General features: G+C 65.0%; 1 protein-coding gene across 1 annotated transcript; it reads right to left on the bottom strand.

The window, feature by feature from the left end:
* Window positions 1-6,158: 6,158 nt before the first annotated feature.
* LOC128849717 (blue-sensitive opsin) lies at window positions 6,159-18,422 on the bottom strand. The gene is made up of 6 exons (XM_054052212.1): window positions 18,018-18,422; window positions 15,191-15,359; window positions 14,945-15,110; window positions 12,999-13,238; window positions 6,583-6,711; window positions 6,159-6,191 (listed from the first exon to the last, which is right to left on the bottom strand). Exons 1-5 carry the CDS (start codon window positions 18,400-18,402, stop codon window positions 6,583-6,585), a joined length of 1,089 nt encoding a protein of 362 aa, XP_053908187.1. The 5' UTR covers window positions 18,403-18,422; the 3' UTR covers window positions 6,159-6,191.
* Window positions 18,423-18,635: the final 213 nt, after the last annotated feature.

Raw genomic sequence — 18,635 nt, 5'->3', positions numbered from 1 at the left:
CGAGGGGACACGGCTGCCCCATAGCGAAGGGACACGGCTGCCCCATAGCGAAGGGTCACGGCTGCCCCATAGCGAGGGGACACGGCTGCCCCATAGCGAGGGGACACGGCTGCCCCACAGTGATGGTTCCCTCTGCCCCACAGTGCAGGGACACGGATGCCCCATGGCGAAGGTTCCCTCTGCCCCACGGTGAGGGAGCTCCTGCTGCCCCATAGCGAGGATTCCCTGCTGCCCCACACACTGGAGTGGTAAATTCTCTTCCGCCCCACAGCGAAGATTCCCTCCTGCCCCACAGCGCAGGATCCCCTCCTGCCCCCATGGCGAGGGAGCCCCTGCTGCCCCACGGCAAGGGGATCCCCTCTGCCCCACATACTGTGGGGTTGAATCACCTCCTGCCCCACATCAGAGGGTGTTGAATCCCCTCCTGCCCCACATACCAGGGCATGGAACCCATTTCTGCCCCATAGCGGGGCCCTGGGAGCCCCTTCTGCCCCATAGCAGGGCCTTGCGACCCCACCTGCCCTGGGGGTGCTGCTGAACCCCCTCCTGCCCCACAGCGGGGCCCTGCGACCTCGCCTGCCCCATAGCGGGATTGAGGGCGGCTTAGCCCATCACCCGCGATTTCCTGATGGGAGAGGACGGGGGCGCGGCTGCCCCACATCGCCGGGGTGAATCCCCTCCTGCCCCACATCTGAGGTGTTGAACCCCTCCTGCCCCACATCTGAGGTGTTGAACCCTTCCTGCCCCACATCTGAGGTGTTGAACCCCTCTTGCCCCACATCTGAGGTGTTGAACCCTTCCTGCCCCACATCTGAGGTGTTGAACCCCTCCTGCCCCACATCTGAGGTGTTGAACCCCTCCTGCCCCACATACTGAGGTGTTAAACCCCTCCTGCCCCACATCTGAGGTGTTGAACCCTTCCTGCCCCACATCTGAGGTGTTGAACCCCTCCTGCCCCCCATACTGAGGTGTTGAACCCCTCCTGCCCCACATCTGAGGTGTTGAACCCTTCCTGCCCCACATCTGAGGTGTTGAACCCCTCCTGCCCCACATCTGAGGTGTTGAACCCCTCCTGCCCCACATCTGAGGTGTTGAACCCCTCCTGCCCCACATCTGAGGTGTTGAACCCCCTTTTGCCCTATAGCGACGCCGTGGGTCACTGCCTGCGCAACGCACCGGGATGTCGCCCCGCTCCCTGCCCCATAGCACGCTCCCTGCCCCATAGCGTGCTCACCGCCCCATAGCACAACGCTCCCCGCCCCATAGCACACTCCCTGCCCCATAGCACACTCCCTGCCCCATAGCGTGCTCACCGCCCCATAGCACAACGCTCCCCGCCCCATAGCACTCTCCCTGCCCCATAGCACACTCCCCACCCCATAGCGTGCTCCCCCGCCCCATAGCACACTCCCTGCCCCATAGCACTCTCCCCGCCCCATAGCACACTCCCTGCCCCACAGCGTGCTCTCTGCCCCATAGCACACTCTCCGCCCCATAGCACTCTCCCTGCCCCATAGCACACTCCCCGCCCCATAGCACGCTCCCTGCCCCATAGCACACTCCCCGCCCCATAGCACACTCCCCTGCCCCACAGCGTGCTCCCTGCCCCATAGCACACTCCCTGCCCCATAGCACTCTCCCTGCCCCATAGCACGCTCCCCGCCCCACGGCGTCGGGGCCGTTACATCACGGTGGGGCGCGGGGCCAAGTGGGGCACGGGGGGGGGGGGGGGGAGCCGGGGGTCCCCCCTTGACCCCCTCAGCCCCCTAAAAATAACCCCAAAGCCTTTAATTAGCAATTAGGGGGCGCCGGGATTACCCGGGGGGGGGGCAGGGTTTGGGGGGGCCCCCCTGCTGCCCCCCAGCTCTAATCCCCACCCCTAATCCCGGGATTCTGGGGTCGCCCCGGGGGATTGGGATTAGGGGGGGACGCTGGAAACTTTAATCCCCCCCCAGGGGAAAAAGGGGGTGCGGCGGCGGGGAGAGCGGGCGCAGCCGTGGGGCGCAGGGGTGCTGTGGGGCGCAGGGGGCGGGGGGGACCCCCCAAGGTTCTCGGGGTGCAGCCGGAGTGCGACGGAGCCGGGAGGGTGAGTGTCGGGGGTTGGGGGGCGATGTGGGGTGTTGGGGGGCACCAGAGGGGACGTGGGGGGCTGTGGGTGCCATGGGGTGATGTGGGGGGCGATGTGGGGAGTTGGGGGGCACCAGAGGGGACGTGGGGGGCTGTGGGTGCCATGAGGTGATGTGGGGGGCGATGTGGGGTGTTGGGGGGCACCAGAGGGGATGTGGGGGGCTGTGGGTGCCATGGGGTGATGTGGGGGGCGATGTGGGGTGTTGGGGGGCACCAGAGGGGACGTGGGGGGCTGTGGGTGCCATGGGGTGATGTGGGGGGCGATGTGGGGAGTTGGGGGGCACCAGAGGGGACGTGGGGGGCTGTGGGTGCCATGGGGTTATGTGGGGGGCGATGTGGGGAGTTGGGGGGCACCAGAGGGGACGTGGGGGGCTGTGGGTGCCATGGGGCTGCTATGGGGCTGCCGTGGGTCACGATGCATTGCTATGGGGCTGCTGTGGGGCCACCGTGGGGCTGCCGTGGGTCATGATGTGTTGCCATGGGGCTGCTGTGGGGCCCTGGACCCACTGTGGGGCCACTATGGGGCTCCTATGGGGCCACCGTGGGGCCCTGGGCCTGCTATGGGGCCACTATGGGGCTGCCGTGGGTCACGACGCGTTGCTATGGAGCTGCTGTGGGGCTGCCGTGGGGCCCTGGACCCGCTATGGGGCACTATGGGGCTGCTGTGGGGCCACCATGGGGCGCTGGACCCACTGTGGAGCCACTATGGGGCTGCTGTGGGTCACAATGCATTGCTATGGGGCCGCTGTGGGGCCACCGTGGGTCATGATGCATTGCCATGGGGCTGCTGTGGGGCCTCTGTGGGGCCCTGGACCCACTGTGGGGCCACTATGGGGCTGCCATGGGTCACAACGCGTTGCTATGGGGCTGCTGTGGGGCCACCGTGGGGCTCTGGACCCGCTGTGGGGCCACTATGGGGCTGCTGTGGGTCACGATGCATTGCTATGGGGCTGCTATGGGGCCACAGTGGGGCTCTGGACCCACTGTGGGGCCGCTATGGGGCTGCTGTGGGTCATGATGCGTTGCTATGGGGCTGCTGTGGGTCACCGTGGGGCCTTGGACCCGCTATGGGGCCACTATGGGGCTGCTGTGGGTCACGATGCATTGCTATGGGGCTGCCGTGGGGCCACTGTGGGGCTCTGGACCCGCTATGGGGCCTCTGTGGGGCTGCCGTGGGTCATGATGTGTTGCCATGGGGCTGCTGTGGGGCCCTGGACCCGCTATGGGGCACTATGGGGCTGCTGTGGGGCCACCATGGGGCGCTGGACCCACTGTGGAGCCACTATGGGGCTGCTGTGGGTCACAATGCATTGCTATGGGGCCGCTGTGGGGCCACCGTGGGTCATGATGCATTGCCATGGGGCTGCTGTGGGGCCTCTGTGGGGCCCTGGACCCACTGTGGGGCCACTATGGGGCTGCCATGGGTCACAACGCGTTGCTATGGGGCTGCTGTGGGGCCACCGTGGGGCTCTGGACCCACTGTAGGGCCACTATGGGGCTGCCGTGGGTCATGATGTGTTGCCATGGGGCTGCTGTGGGGCCCTGGACCCGCTATGGGGCCACTATGGGGCCACCGTGGGGCTCTGGACCCACTGTAGGGCCACTATGGGGCTGCCGTGGGTCATGATGTGTTGCCATGGGGCTGCTGTGGGGCTCTGGACCCGCTATGGGGCCGCTATGGGGCTGCTATAGGTCACGATGCGTTACCATGGGGCCTCTGTGGGGCTCTGGACCCACTATGGGGCCGCTATGGGGCTGCTGTGGGTCATGATGCGTTGCTATGGGGCTGCTGTGGGGCCACCGTGGGGCCCTGGACCCGCTATGGGGCCTCTATGGGGCTGCTATAGGTCACGATGCGTTGCCATGGGGCTGCTGTGGGGCCACTGTGGGGCTCTGGACCCGCTATGGGGCCTCTGTGGGGCTGCCGTGGGTCATGATGTGTTGCCATGGGGCTGCTGTGGGGCCCTGGACCCGCTGTGGGGCCACTATGGGGCTGCCATGGGTCACGATGCATTGCTATGGGGCTGCCGTGGGGCCACCGTGGGGCCGCTGTGGGGCTGCCGTGGGTCCTGATGCGTTGCTATGGGGCTGCTGCGGGGCCGCTATGGGTCGTGATGCATTGCTATGGGGCTGCTGTGGGTCCTGATGCGTTGCTATGGGGCTGCTGTGGGGCCGCTATGGGTTGTGATGCATTGCTATGGGGCTGCTGTGGGGCCACCGTGGGGCCCTGGACCCACTGTGGGGCCACTATGGGGCTGCTGTGGGTCCTCTGTGGGGCTGCCGTGGGTCCTGATGCGTTGCTATGGGGCTGCTGTGGGGCCGCTATGGGGCTGCCGTGGGTCCTGATGCGTTGCTATGGGGCTGCCGTGGGTCCTGATGTGTTGCCATAGGGCTGCTGTGGGGCCCTGGACCCGCTATGGGGCCTCTGTGGGGCTGCTGTGGGGCTGCTATGGGGCTGCCGTGGGTCCTGATGCGTTGCTATGGGGCTGCCGTGGGTCCTGATGCGTTGCTATGGGGCTGCCGTGGGTCCTGATGCGTTGCTATGGGGCTGCTGTGGGTCCTGATGCGTTGCTATGGGGCTGCTGTGGGTCCTGATGCGTTGCTATGGGGCTGCTGTGGGTCCTGATGCGTTGCTATGGGGCTGCCGTGGGTCGCGCTGCACCGCCATGCAGCTGCCGTGGGTCACTGTAGGCCCACCGTGGGTCACCGTCTGTTCCCGTGGGCCACCGTGGGGCTGCCGTGGGTCACCGTGGAGCCGCCGTGGGTCGCCGTGGGGCGGTGCGGGTGGCCGTGGGTCGCCGTGGGGCAGAGCCGCCCGGGCCGTGCGACAGGAATTCCGCTAGTTCTGAACTGTTGCCGCTGGGACAGAGCTCACTACCAGCAGAACTCGGCCGCGCGCCCCACTGCGCGCCCCACGGCGCGCCCCACGGCCGGCCCTGCCGCCTGAGGGGGGACTTGGGGGGCTCGGAGGCACTTGTGGGGCTCAGCGGGACTCATGGGGCTCAGCGGGACTTGGGGAGGGGGTTTGGGCCCTTGTGGGTCCGGGGGAGATGTGGGGCTGGGAAGCCGTGGGGCAGAGGGGCAGCGCCCCACACCGACTCCGAGGCTGCGTCTCCAGTGTTTAATGTGGGGTTTCTGTACAACAGGGCTGTGGGGCTGCCCCACTGCTCGGGGGGCACCGTGGGGCAGCGCCGGGCCGGCAGGCAGAGGGCTCGCCGTGGGGCAGCGCCGTGGGGCACTGCAGTGGGGCTCTGTGGGGCAGCGCTGCGGGACCTTGTGGGGCAGAGCTGTGGGGCAGCGGAACTCTGGGGGGCTCTGTGGGGCAGTGCCGTGGGGCAGTGGAGTGGGGCAGCACCATGGGTCTTCAGGAGGCAGTGCTATGGGGCAGTGGGGCGCCATAGGGCTCTGTGGGGCAGCGCCGTGGGGCAGCGCTGTGGGGCAGGGCTGTGGGGCAGCACCATGGGTCTTCGGGAGGTAGCACTATGGGGCAGTGGGGCGCCATAGGACTCTGTGGGGCAACGCTGTGGGGCAGTGGTGCTCTGTGGGGCAGTGCTGTGGGGCAGGGCTCTCTGTAGGCCATGGGGCAGCGCTGTGGGGCAGGGCTCTCTTTGGCCCATAGGGCAGGGCTCTCTGTGGGGCAGTGCTGTGGGGCAGCGCTGTGGGGCAGAGCCATGGGGCAGAGCTGTGGGGCAGTGCTGTGGGTCAGGGCTGTCTGTGGGGCAGTGCTGTGGGTCAGGGCTGTCTGTGGGTCAGTGCCATGGGTCAGCGCCGTGGGTCAGGGTTAGGCGGGGAAGGGCTGTGGGGCAGCGCTATGGGGCAGCGCTAGGCGGGGCAGCGCTATGGGCCAGTGCTATGGGTCAGCGCTGTGGGGCAGCGCTATGGGTCAGCGCTATGGGGCAGCGCTATGGGGCAGATCTGTGGGTCAGGGCTCTCTGTGGGTCAGCGCTATGGGTCAGCGCCGTGGGTCAGCGCTATGGGGCAGGGCTACGGGGCAGCGTTAGGCGGGGCAGAGCTGTGGGTCAGGGCTGTGGGTCAGCGCTATGGGGCAGCGCCGTGGGGCAGCGCTGTGGGGCAGCGCTATGGGGCAGCGTTAGGCGGGTCAGGGCTCTCTGTGGGTCAGCGCTATGGGGCAGCGCTGTGGGTCAGCGCTATGGGGCAGCGCTATGGGGCAGGGCTATGGGTCAGCGTTAGGCGGGGCAGGGCTGTGGGTCAGGGCCGTGGGTCAGCGCTATGGGTCAGCGCTATGGGGCAGGGCTATGGGGCAGCGTTAGGCGGGGCAGCGCTATGGGTCAGGGCTGTCTGTGGGTCAGCGCTATGGGGCAGCGTTATGGGTCAGCGCTATGGGTCAGCGCTATGGGGCAGGGCTATGGGTCAGCGCTGTGGGGCAGCGCTGTGGGGCAGTGCTATGGGGCAGGGCTGTGGGGCAGATCTGTGGGGCAGCGCTATGGGGCAGCGTTAGGCGGGCGCCACTTGGCCGGAGGAGACGGAGGACACCTGCGTGGCCTGCGAGGAGCCCGAGACGTCGTCGTCATCGCCGAAGGGACTGCGCCCGCAGAACAGCAACCGCAGCAGCGACGAACGGAACTGCGGGGGCGGCGCCGCAAAAGGGGTCACCGCACCCCCACGATGTCACTGAGCCCCGGGGACACCGCACCCCCACAATGTCACTGAGCCCCGGGGACACCGCACCCCCACAATGTCACTGAGCCCCGGGGGGACACCGCACCCCCAGAATGTCACTGAGCCCCGGGGTCACCGCACCCCGGGGGGACACCGCACCCTCAGAATGTCACCCACACCCCCAGGGGGACACTGCATCCCCGGGGGACACCGCACCCCCACGATGTCACCCACACCCCACGATGTCACCCAGACCCCAAGATGTCACTCAGCCCCCCACAATGTCACTGAGACCCCCATGACATCACTCAGCACCCCAAGATGTCACTCAGCCCCCCACAATGTCACCCAACCCCCCAAGATGTCACTGAGCTCCCCATGACATTACTCAGCACCCCAAGATGTCACTGAGCACCCCATGATGTCACTCAGCACCCCAAGATGTCACTGAGCCCCCCACAATGTCACTCAGACCCCCAATGATGTCACTCAGCACCCCAAGATGTCACCACCCCCCCCGTTGACGTCACCCGTGGCCCCAAACCTCTGTCCCCCAACTTCCTTTGATGCCCTCCAGGTGTTAATGGGGGGTACTGGGATGGTACTGGGGCGGCACTGGGATGGTACTGGGCAGCACTGGGCCCTCACTCAGCCCTTCCGGGGTGGCATTGGGCATTAATGGGGGACACTGGGCCCTTAATGGGCCCTTACTGGGTGGCACCAGGCCAGTACTGGGCCTTTACTGGGTGGCACTGGGCCCTTACTGGGTGGCACCAGGCCAGTACTGGGCCTTTACTGGGTGGCACTGGGCCCTTACTGGGTGGCACCAGGCCAGTACTGGGCCTTTACTGGGTGGCACTGGGCCCTGACTTGGCCTTTACTGGGTGTCACTGGGGCATTACTGGGGGCTTACTGGGAGTCACTTGGCCCTTACTGGGTGGAACTGGGTGTAACTGGGGTGTTACAGAGCCCTCATTGGGTGTCACTGGGCCCTTACTGGGTGGCACTGGGCCCTTACTGGGAGGCACTGGGCCCTCATTGGGTGGCACTGGGCTCTTACTGGGTGGCACTGGGCCCTTACTGGGTGTCACTGGGCCCTTACTGGGTGCCACTGGGCCCTTACTGGGAGGCACTGGGCCCTTACTGGGTGGCACTGGGCTCTTACTGGGTATCACTGGGCCCTTACTGGGTGGCACTGGGCCGTCATTGGGTGCCACTGGGCCCTTACTGGGTGGCACTGGGCCCTTACTGGGTGCCACTGGGCCCTTACTGGGTGGCACTGGGCCCTTACTGGGTGGCACTGGGCTCTTACTGGGTGGCACTGGGCCCTTAATGGGTGGCACTGGGCCCTCATTGGGTGCCACTGGGCCCTTACTGGGTGGCACTGGGCCCTTACTGGGTGTCACTGGGCCCTTACTGGGAGGCACTGGGCCCTTACTGGGTGGCACTGGGCTCTTACTGGGTATCACTGGGCCCTTACTGGGTGTCACTGGGCCCTCATTGGGTGCCACTGGGCCCTTACTGGGTGCCACTGGGCCCTTACTGGGAGGCACTGGGCCCTTACTGGGTATCACTGGGCCCTTACTGGGTGGCACTGGGCCCTCATTGGGTGGCACTGGGCCCTTACTGGGTGGCACTGGGCTCTTACTGGGTGCCACTGGGCCCTTACTGGGTATCACTGGGCTCTTACTGGGTGGCACTGTGCCCTTACTGGGTGGCACTGGGCCCTCATTGGGTGGCACTGGGCCCTTACTGGGTGGCACTGGGCCCTTACTGGGTGCCACTGGGCCCTTACTGGGTATCACTGGGCCCTTACTGGGTGGCACTGGGCCCTTACTGGGTGGCACCAGGCCAGTACTGGGCCTTTACTGGGTGGCACTGGGCCCTTACTGGGTGGCACCAGGCCAGTACTGGGCCTTTACTGGGTGGCACTGGGCCCTTACTGGGTGGCACCAGGCCAGTACTGGGCCTTTACTGGGTGGCACTGGGCCCTGACTTGGCCTTTACTGGGTGTCACTGGGGCATTACTGGGGGCTTACTGGGAGTCACTTGGCCCTTACTGGGTGGAACTGGGTGTAACTGGGGTGTTACAGAGCCCTCATTGGGTGTCACTGGGCCCTTACTGGGTGGCACTGGGCCCTTACTGGGAGGCACTGGGCCCTCATTGGGTGGCACTGGGCTCTTACTGGGTGGCACTGGGCCCTTACTGGGTGTCACTGGGCCCTTACTGGGTGCCACTGGGCCCTTACTGGGAGGCACTGGGCCCTTACTGGGTGGCACTGGGCTCTTACTGGGTATCACTGGGCCCTTACTGGGTGGCACTGGGCCGTCATTGGGTGCCACTGGGCCCTTACTGGGTGGCACTGGGCCCTTACTGGGTGCCACTGGGCCCTTACTGGGTGGCACTGGGCTCTTACTGGGTGGCACTGGGCCCTTACTGGGTGGCACTGGGCCCTCATTGGGTGCCACTGGGCCCTTACTGGGTGGCACTGGGCCCTTACTGGGTGTCACTGGGCCCTTACTGGGAGGCACTGGGCCCTTACTGGGTGGCACTGGGCTCTTACTGGGTATCACTGGGCCCTTACTGGGTGTCACTGGGCCCTCATTGGGTGCCACTGGGCCCTTACTGGGTGCCACTGGGCCCTTACTGGGAGGCACTGGGCCCTTACTGGGTATCACTGGGCCCTTACTGGGTGGCACTGGGCCCTCATTGGGTGGCACTGGGCCCTTACTGGGTGGCACTGGGCTCTTACTGGGTGCCACTGGGCCCTTACTGGGTATCACTGGGCTCTTACTGGGTGGCACTGGGCCCTTACTGGGTGGCACTGGGCCCTTACTGGGTGCCACTGGGCCCTTACTGGGTATCACTGGGCCCTTACTGGGTGGCACTGGGCCCTTACTGGGTGGCACTGGGCTCTTACTGGGTGGCACTGGGCCCTTACTGGGTGGCACTGGGCTCTTACTGGGTGGCACTGGGCCCTTATTGGGTGGCACTGGGCCCTCATTGGGTGGCACTGGGCCCTTACTGGGTGCCACTGGGCCCTTACTGGGTGGCACTGGGCCCTTACTGGGTGCCACTGGGCCCTTACTGGGTGGCACTGGGCCCTTACTGGGTGCCACTGGGCCCTTACTGGGTGGCACTGGGCCCTCATTGGGTGGCACTGGGCCCTTACTGGGTGCCACTGGGCCCTTACTGGGTGGCACTGGGCCCTTACTGGGTGCCACTGGGCCCTTACTGGGAGGCACTGGGCCCTTACTGGGTATCACTGGGCCCTTACTGGGAGGCACTGGGCCCTTACTGGGTGGCACTGGGCCCTCATTGGGTGGCACTGGGCCCTTACTGGGTATCACTGGGCCCTTACTGGGAGGCACTGGGCCCTTACTGGGTGGCACTGGGCCCTTACTGGGTATCACTGGGCCCTTACTGGGTATCACTGGGCCCTTACTGGGAGGCACTGGGCCCTTACTGGGTGGCACTGGGCCCTTACTGGGTATCACTGGGCCCTTACTGGGTATCACTGGGCCCTTACTGGGTGGCACTGGGCCCTTACTGGGAGGCACTGGGTCATTAGTGGACCATTATTGGGTGGCACTGGGTGTCACCAGGGTATTACTGGGGGTCACTGGGAGTTACTGGTCCTGCACTGGGTGTCACTGGGCCCTCTCTGCGCCCTTACTGGGCCTTTACTGGGTGTCACTGGACTCTTTACTGGGCCCTCACTGGGTGTCACTGGGCTCTTACTGGGTGTAACTGGGCCCTTACTGGGTGTCACTGGGCTCTTACTGGGTGTAACTGGGCTCTTACTGGGCCTTTACTGGGTGTCACTGGGCCCTTACTGGGCCCTTACTGGGTGGCACTGGGCCCTTACTGGGTGCCACTGGGCCCTTACTGGGTGGCACTGGGCTCTTACTGGGCCCTTACTGGGTGTCACTGGGCCCTTACTGGGTGGCACTGGGCTCTTACTGGGCCCTTACTGGGTGGCACTGGGCCCTTACTGGGTGGCACTGGGCTCTTACTGGGCCCTTACTGGGTGGCACTGGGCCCTTACTGGGTGGCACTGGGCCCTTACTGGGCCCTTACTGGGTGTAACTGGGCCCTTACTGGGTGGCACTGGGCCCTCACTGGGTGGCACTGGGCCCTTACTGGGAGGCACTGGGCCCTTACTGGGTGGCACTGGGCCCTTACTGGGTGGCACTGGGCTCTTACTGGGCTCTTACTGGGTGGCACTGGGCCCCTCCACGCTGTCCCCCCCGCAGTGCCCCACATCCGCCCCCCAACTTCTCGCCCCACACCCTCTGCCCTCCAACTCCACCCCCGAGTGCCCCCGACCACCTCTGCCCCCCAAGTGCTCCCATCCCTGCCCCCCAGGTGCCCCCCACCCCAACTGCCCCCCAAGTGCCGCCCCCCCGCCCCCCAAGTGCCCCATCCCTGCCCCCCAAGTGCCCCCCACACCCTCTGCCCCCCAAGTGCTCCCACACCTTTCCAAGCGCCCCCCATCCCACCTGTCCCCAAGTGCTGCCCCCCGCCCCCCAAGTGCCCCATCCCTGCCCCCCAAGTGCTCCCTAAGTGCCCCCACCTCTGCCCCCCAAGTACTCCCACACATCCTTGCCCCCCAAGTGCCCCAACCCCACCTGCCCCCAAGCGCCCCCCCACATCCCTGCCCCCCAAGTGCCCCATCTCTGCCCCCCAAGTGCCTCCAATCCCTTTCCAAGTGCCCCCCATCTCACCTGCCCCCAAGTGCCCCCCACAACCTCTGCCCCCCAAGTGCCCCCCCATCCCTGCCCCCCAGGTGCTCCCACCCCTTTCCAAGTGCCCCCCACCCCACCTCTGCCCCCCAAGTGCCCCATCCCTTCCCCCTAAGCACCCCCCACCACCTCTGCCCCCCAAGTGCCCCCCAGGTGCCCCCCAAGTGCCCCCCAAGTGCCCCATCCCTGCCCCCCAACTGTCCCCCACACCCTCTGCCCCCCAAGTGCCCCATCTCTGCCCCCCAAGTGCCTCCACCTCTGCCACCCTGCCGCCCCCCAGGTGCCCCCCCTCTGCCCCCAAGTGCCCCCCAGGTGCCCCCCAAGTGCCCCCCAAGTGCCCCATCCCTGCCCCCCAATTGCCACCCACGTGCCCCCCACCCCACCTCTGCCCCCCAAGTGCCCCCCAGGTGCCCCCCAAGTGCCCCCATCCCTGCCCCCTAAGCACCCCCCACCACCTCTGCCCCCCAAGTGCTCCCACCCCTTTCCAAGTGCCCCCCAAGTGCCCCCATCCCTGCCCCCCAACTGTCCCCCACACCCTCTGCCCCCCAAATGCCCCCCAGGTGCCCCATCTCTGCCCCCCAAGTGCCCCCACCTCTGCCCCCCAAGTGCCCCCCAAGTGCCCCCATCTCTGCCCCCCAAGTGCCCCCACCTCTGCCCCTCAAGTGCCCCCCAAGTGCCCCTACCTCTGCCCCCCAAGTGCCCCCCACCTGCCCCCCAGTGCCCCCATCTCTGCCCCCCAAGTGCCCCCCCAGGCGCCCCCCAAGTGCCCCCCAAGCGCCCCCCACCACCTCTGCCCCCCAAGTGCCCCCCAAGTGCCCCCAAGTGCCCCCCCAAGTGCCCCCCAGCGCCCCCCACCACCTCTGCCCCCCAAGTGCCCCCCAAGTGCCCCCCAAGTGCCCCCCCCAAGTGCCCCCCAAGCGCCCCCCACCACCTCTGCCCCCCAAGTGCCCCCCAAGTGCCCCCCAAGTGCCCCCCCAAGTGCCCCCCAGCGCCCCCCACCACCTCTGCCCCCCCAGTGCCCCCCCAGTGCCCCCCAAGTGCCCCCCAAGTGCCCCCCACCACCTCTGCCCCCCAAGTGCCCCCCAAGTGCCCCCCAAGTGCCCCCCCAAGTGCCCCCCAGCGCCCCCCACCACCTCTGCCCCCCCAGTGCCCCCCAAGTGCCCCCCAAGTGCCCCCCCAAGTGCCCCCCAGCGCCCCCCACCACCTCTGCCCCCCCAGTGCCCCCCCAGTGCCCCCCAAGTGCCCCCCCAAGTGCCCCCCAAGCGCCCCCCACCACCTCTGCCCCCCAAGTGCCCCCCAAGTGCCCCCCAAGTGCCCCCCCAAGTGCCCCCCAGCGCCCCCCACCACCTCTGCCCCCCCAGTGCCCCCCCAGTGCCCCCCAAGTGCCCCCCAAGTGCCCCCCCAAGTGCCCCCCAGCGCCCCCCACCACCTCTGCCCCCCCAGTGCCCCCCAAGTGCCCCCCAAGTGCCCCCCAAGTGCCCCCCGGTGCCCCCCAGCGCCCCCACCTGTTTGTTCATGAAGACGTAGATGATGGGGTTGTAGACGGTGGAGGCTTTGGAGAAGACGGAGGGCACCGAGGCCAAACCCACCTCGAAGGGCGCCCCGCGGTGCGTCACCACCCAGAGGGCGAAGGCCGAGTACGGCGCCCAACACACCAGGAACCCCAACACCATCACCACCACCATCTTGGTCACCTCCCGCTCCGCCTTCTGCGTCGTGGCCGACTGCTCCTGCTGCTTCGCCACCTGCGGCGCCCACAGCACCGCCGGCGTCAGCGCCCCAGCGCCGCGCAGGGACCCTCAGGGATGGACCATCTCCAAAGGGTTCCTCAGGGAAGGGCCATCTCCATAGGGTTCCTCAGGGATGGACCATCTCCATAGGGTTCCTCAGGGAAGGACCATCTCCATAGGGTTCCTCAGGGATGGACCATCTCCATAGGGTCCCTCAGGGAAGGACCATCTCCATAGGGTTCCTCAGGGATGGACCATCGCCATAGGGTCCCTCAGGGATGGACCATCTCCATAGGGTCCCTCAGGGAAGGGTCAACTCCATAGGGTTCCTCAGGGAAGGGTCATCTCCATAGGGTTCCTCAGGGAAGGGTCATCTCCATAGGGTTCCTCAGGGAAGGACCATCTCCATAGGGCCCCTCAGGGAAGGGCCATCTCCATAGGGTTCCTCAGGGATGGACCATCTCCATAGGGCCCCTCAGGGATGGACCATCTCCATAGGGTTCCTCAGGGAAGGGCCATCTCCATAGGGTTCCTCAGGGAAGGGCCATCTCCATAGGGTTCCTCAGGGAAGGGCCATCTCCATAGGGTTCCTCAGGGAAGGACCATCTCCATAGGGTCCCTCAGGGAAAGGTCATCTCCATAGGGTTCCTCAGGGATGGACCATCTCCATAGGGTCCCTCAGGGATGGACCATCTCCATAGGGTCCCTCAGGGATGGTCATCTCCATAGGGTTCCTCAGGGAAGGGTCATCTCCATAGGGTTCCTCAGGGAAGGGTCATCTCCATAGGGTCCCTCAGGGATGGACCATCTCCATAGGGTTCCTCAGGGAAGGGTCATCTCCATAGGGTCCCTCAGGGATGGACCATCTCCATAGGGTCCCTCAGGGATGGTCATCTCCATAGGGTTCCTCAGGGAAGGGTCATCTCCATAGGGTTCCTCAGGGATGGACCATCTCCATAGGGTCCCTCAGGGATGGTCATCTCCATAGGGTTCCTCAGGGAAGGGTCATCTCCATAGGGTCCCTCAGGGAAGGGTCATCTCCATAGGGTCCCTCAGGGATGGACCATCTCCATAGGGTTCCTCAGGGAAGGGTCATCTCCATAGGGTTCCTCAGGGATGGACCATCTCCATAGGGTTCCTCAGGGATGGACCATCTCCATAGGGTTCCTCAGGGAAGGGTCATCTCCATAGGGTCCCTCAGGGATGGACCATCTCCATAGGGTTCCTCAGGGAAGGGCCATCTCCATAGGGTTCCTCAGGGATGGACCATCTCCATAGGGTTCCTCAGGGAAGGGCCATCTCCATAGGGTTCCTCAGGGCTGGACCACCATCTCCCCAGGGTTCCTCAGGGCTGACCACCATCTCCCCAGGGTTCCTCAGGGCTGGACCATCATCTCCCCAGGGTTCCTCAGGGCTGACCACCATCTCCCCAGGGTTCCTCAGGGCTGAACCACCATCTCCCCAGGGTTCCTCAGGGCTGAACCATCTCCATAGGGTTCCTCAGGGCTGACCACCATCTCCCCAGGGTTCCTCAGGGTGGTCCACCATCTCCCCAGGGTTCCTCAGGGCTGACCACCATCTCCCCAGGGTTCCTCAGGGCTGAACCACCATCTCCCCAGGGTTCCTCAGGGCTGGTCCACCATCTCCCCAGGGTTCCTCAGGGCTGGTCCACCATCTCCCCAGGGTTCCTCAGGGGTGGTCCACCTGGGTGGGCTCCGTACCGCTCTCAGGGTGAGGAGGAGTCGTCCGTAGGAGAAGACGATGATGGAGAGGGGGACCCCGAAGCAGAAGCCGAAGAGGAAGAGGACGTAGGACTCGTTGTTCCATTTGTTGTTGGTCGTGTACCAATCGGGGCCGCAGGAGCACTGGAGGCCCTCGGGGATGTACCTGGAAGAGCGGTGGGATGTGGACCACCTCCACGGCCAACGGACCCCCCCCTGTCCGTCCGTCCGTCCGTCCGTCCGGACCTGCTCCATCCGAAGAGCGGTGGCAGCGCGGCCACCAGCCCGAAGGCCCAGGTGACGGCGCAGCCCAGCAGAGCGTGGCTGCCCCGGAAGGTGAAGTTCCCCAACGGTTTGCAGATGACCAAGAACCGCTCGAAGGCCACCACCGCCAAGGACCAAAGGCTGACCATGCCTGGGGACAACCGCCACCTCAGCCACCGCCACCAAGGCGGGAACCCAACGGACCGTGGCCGACGGCTCCGTGTCCTCAAGAACCTGGTGGCCCCGTGGCCAACATCTCCATGTTCTCAAGAACCTGGTGACCCCATGGCCAACATCTCCATGTCCCACAAACCCAACATCTCCATGTCCCCAAGAACCTGGTGGCCCCATGACCAATGTCTTTGTGTCCCCAAGGACCTGGTGGCCCCATGGCTGATGCCTCCATGTCCCACAAACCCAACATCTCCATGTTCTCAAGGCCCTGGTGGCCCCATGACCAATGTCTCCATGTCCTCAAGAACCTGGTGGCCCCATGACCAACATCTCTGTGTCCCCAAGAACGTGGTGACCCCATGGCTGATGTCTCCATGTCCCACAAACCAAATATCTCCATGTCCCCAAGACCCTGGTGGCCCCATGACCAATGTCTCCATGTCCCACAAACCCAACATCTCCATGTCCCCAAGAACCTGGTGACCCCATGACCAATGTCTTTGTGTCCCCAAGAACCTGGTGGCCCCATGACCAACATCTCTGTGTCCCCAAGAACATGGTGGCCCCATGGCTGATGTCTCCATGTCCCACAAACCCAATATCTCCATGTCCTCAAGAACCTGGTGGCCCCATGACCAATGTCTTTGTGTCCCCAAGGACCTGGTGGCCCTGTGGCTGATGTCTCCATGTCCCCAAGACCCCATGGCCAACATCTTTGTGTCCCCAAGAACCTGGTGGCCCCATGGCCAACATCTCCATGTCCCCAAGGACATGGTGGCCCCATGACCAACATCTCCGTGTCCCACAAACCCAACATCTCCATGATCCCAACAACCTGGTGGCCCCATGACCAATGTCTCTGTGTCCCCAAGACCCTGGTGACCTCATGGCTGATGTCTCTGTGTCCCACAAACCCAAAATCTCCATGTTCTCAAGAACCTGGTGGCCTCATGGCTGATGACTCCATGTCCCCAAGAACCTGGTGGCCCCATGGCCAACGTCTTTGTGTCCCCAACAACCTGGTGGCCCCATGGCTGATGTCTCCCTGTCCCACAAACCCAACATCTCCATGTCCCCAAGAACCTGGTGGCCCCATGACCAACATCTCTGTGTCCCCAAGAACATGGTGGCCCCATGGCTGATGTCTCCATGTCCCACAAACCCAATATCTCCATGTTCTCAAGACCCTGGTGGCCCCATGACCAATGTCTCCATGTCCCACAAAGCCAACATCTCCATGTCTTCAAGAACCTGGTGGCCCCATGACCAATGTCTTTGTGTCCCCAAGACCGTGGTGACCCCATGGCCGATGTCTCCCTGTCCCACAAACCCAACATCTCCATGTCCCCAAGAACCTGGTGACCCCATGACCAATGTCTTTGTGTCCCCAAGAACCTGGTGGCCCCATGACCAACATCTCTGTGTCCCCAAGAACATGGTGGCCCCATGGCTGATGTCTCCATGTCCCACAAACCCAATATCTCCATGATCCCAAGGACCTGGTGGCCCCATGACCAACATCTCCATGTCCCACAAACCCAACATCTCTATGTCCCCAAGCCCTGGTGACCCCGTGGCCGATGTCTCCATGTCCCCAAGGACCTGGTGGCCCCATGACCAACATCTCTGTGTCCCCAAGAACGTGGTGACCCCATGGCTGATGTCTCCATGTCCCACAAAGCCAACATCTCTATGTCTTCAAGAACTTGGTGGCCCCATGGCCAACATCTCCATGTCCTCAAGAACCTGGTGGCCCCGTGGCTGATGTCTCCGTGTCCCACAAACCCAACATCTCCATGTCTTCAAGAACCTGGTGGCCCCATGACCAACATCTCCATGTCCCACAAACCCAACATCTCCATGTCCCCAAGCCCTGGTGGCCCCATGGCCGACATCTCTGTGTCCCCAATAACCTGGTGGCCCCGTGGCTGATGTCTCCATGTCCCACAAAGCCAACATCTCCATGTCCTCAAGAACCTGGTGGCCCCATGACCAATGTCTTTATGTCCCCAAGACCCTGGTGGCCCCATAGCCAATATCTCTGTGTCCCATAACCCCAACATCTCCATGTCCCCAAGCCCTGGTGGCCCCATGGCCGATGTCTCTGTGTCCCCAAGCCCTGGTGGTCCCATGGCCGATGTCCCCGTGTCCCCAAGCCCTGGTGACCCCATGGCCGATGTCTCCATGTCCCCAAGCCCTGGTGGTCCCATGGCCGATGTCCCCGTGTCCCCAAGCCCTGGTGGTCCCCAAACCCAACGTCCCCAAATCAACGTCCCGAAACTCAACGTCCCCAGACCCAACAACCTTAACCCAATGTCCCCAACTCAATGTCCCCAACTCAACGTCCTCAACTCAATGTCCCCAACTCAACGTCCCCAAACCCAACATCCTCAACCCAATGTCCCCAACTCAACGTCCCCAACTCAACGTCCCCAACCCAACATCCTCAACCCAATGTCCCCAACTCAACGTCCTCAACTCAATGTCCCCAAACCCAACGTCCCCAACCCAACACCTCCAACTCAATGTCCTCAAACCCAACATCCCCCAACGTGATGTCCCCCAACCCAACGTCCCCCAACCCAACGCCCCCACCGCCACGTCCCCACGCCCCTCCTCCTCCCCCCTCCGCTACCTCCCAGGGTGGCGGCGAAGCCCTCGACCTTGCAGGCCGTGGGCCCGAGGGCGAAGTACATGCGGGAGAAGCTGTAGAAGGCGGTGGTGGAGCCCACGCAGATGACCACGAGGTTGGCGACGGCCAAGTTGACCAAAATATAGTTGAGGTGGGAGCGCAGCTTCTTGTACTTTGCGGTGCAGAAGATGGTGAGGGCGTTGATGGGGACGCCGAGGGCGATGAGGAGGAACATGAAGGCCGCCATGGCCTTGAAGAGCCCGGGGCTGCCCAGGTGGGTTTGGGGCACCAGGAAAGGGCTCAGCGCCGTCACGTTGGGCGTCTCCAGCGCCATCGGAATGTAGAAATCCTCCGGGAGCTCTTCGCGGCCATCGCGCGGCTTCTGCATGGCGGCGGACGGACGGACGGACGGACGGATGGGGGGTGCATGGGGAGATGGTGCTTTATAGGGCCCCCCCCGCGCCCCCTCCCCGGTGTTTAATCGCGGCTGAGGCGGCAAAGCGCGGCTGAGCCGGGGTTTAGCGGCGGCGGGCGCGGGCCAAGCCGGGCTTAGGCACCCCGGGAGCGGCTTCCGGGGGCGCTTAATCGCCCCGAGCCCCGATTAGCCGCGGGGATCAGGGG

The sequence above is a fragment of the Cuculus canorus genome, chromosome 32 (assembly GCF_017976375.1).
Source record: "Cuculus canorus isolate bCucCan1 chromosome 32, bCucCan1.pri, whole genome shotgun sequence".
NCBI classification, from domain to species: Eukaryota; Metazoa; Chordata; class Aves; order Cuculiformes; family Cuculidae; genus Cuculus; species Cuculus canorus.
Note: the sequence above shows the minus strand (reverse complement) of the source record. Positions and strands in the feature narration are given on the sequence as shown.

Coding starts and splice junctions, on each gene's coding strand:
- LOC128849717 (XM_054052212.1), bottom strand. CDS start 18,402: ATGCAGAAGCCGCGCGATGGCCGCGAAGAGCTCCCGGAGGATTTCTAC. Junction 15,111..15,190: donor CCGCTCTTCGGATGGAGCAG/GTCCGGACGGAC, acceptor CCGCTCTTCCAG/GTACATCCCCGAGGGCCTCC. Junction 13,239..14,944: donor TCCTCCTCACCCTGAGAGCG/GTACGGAGCCCA, acceptor TGGGCGCCGCAG/GTGGCGAAGCAGCAGGAGCA.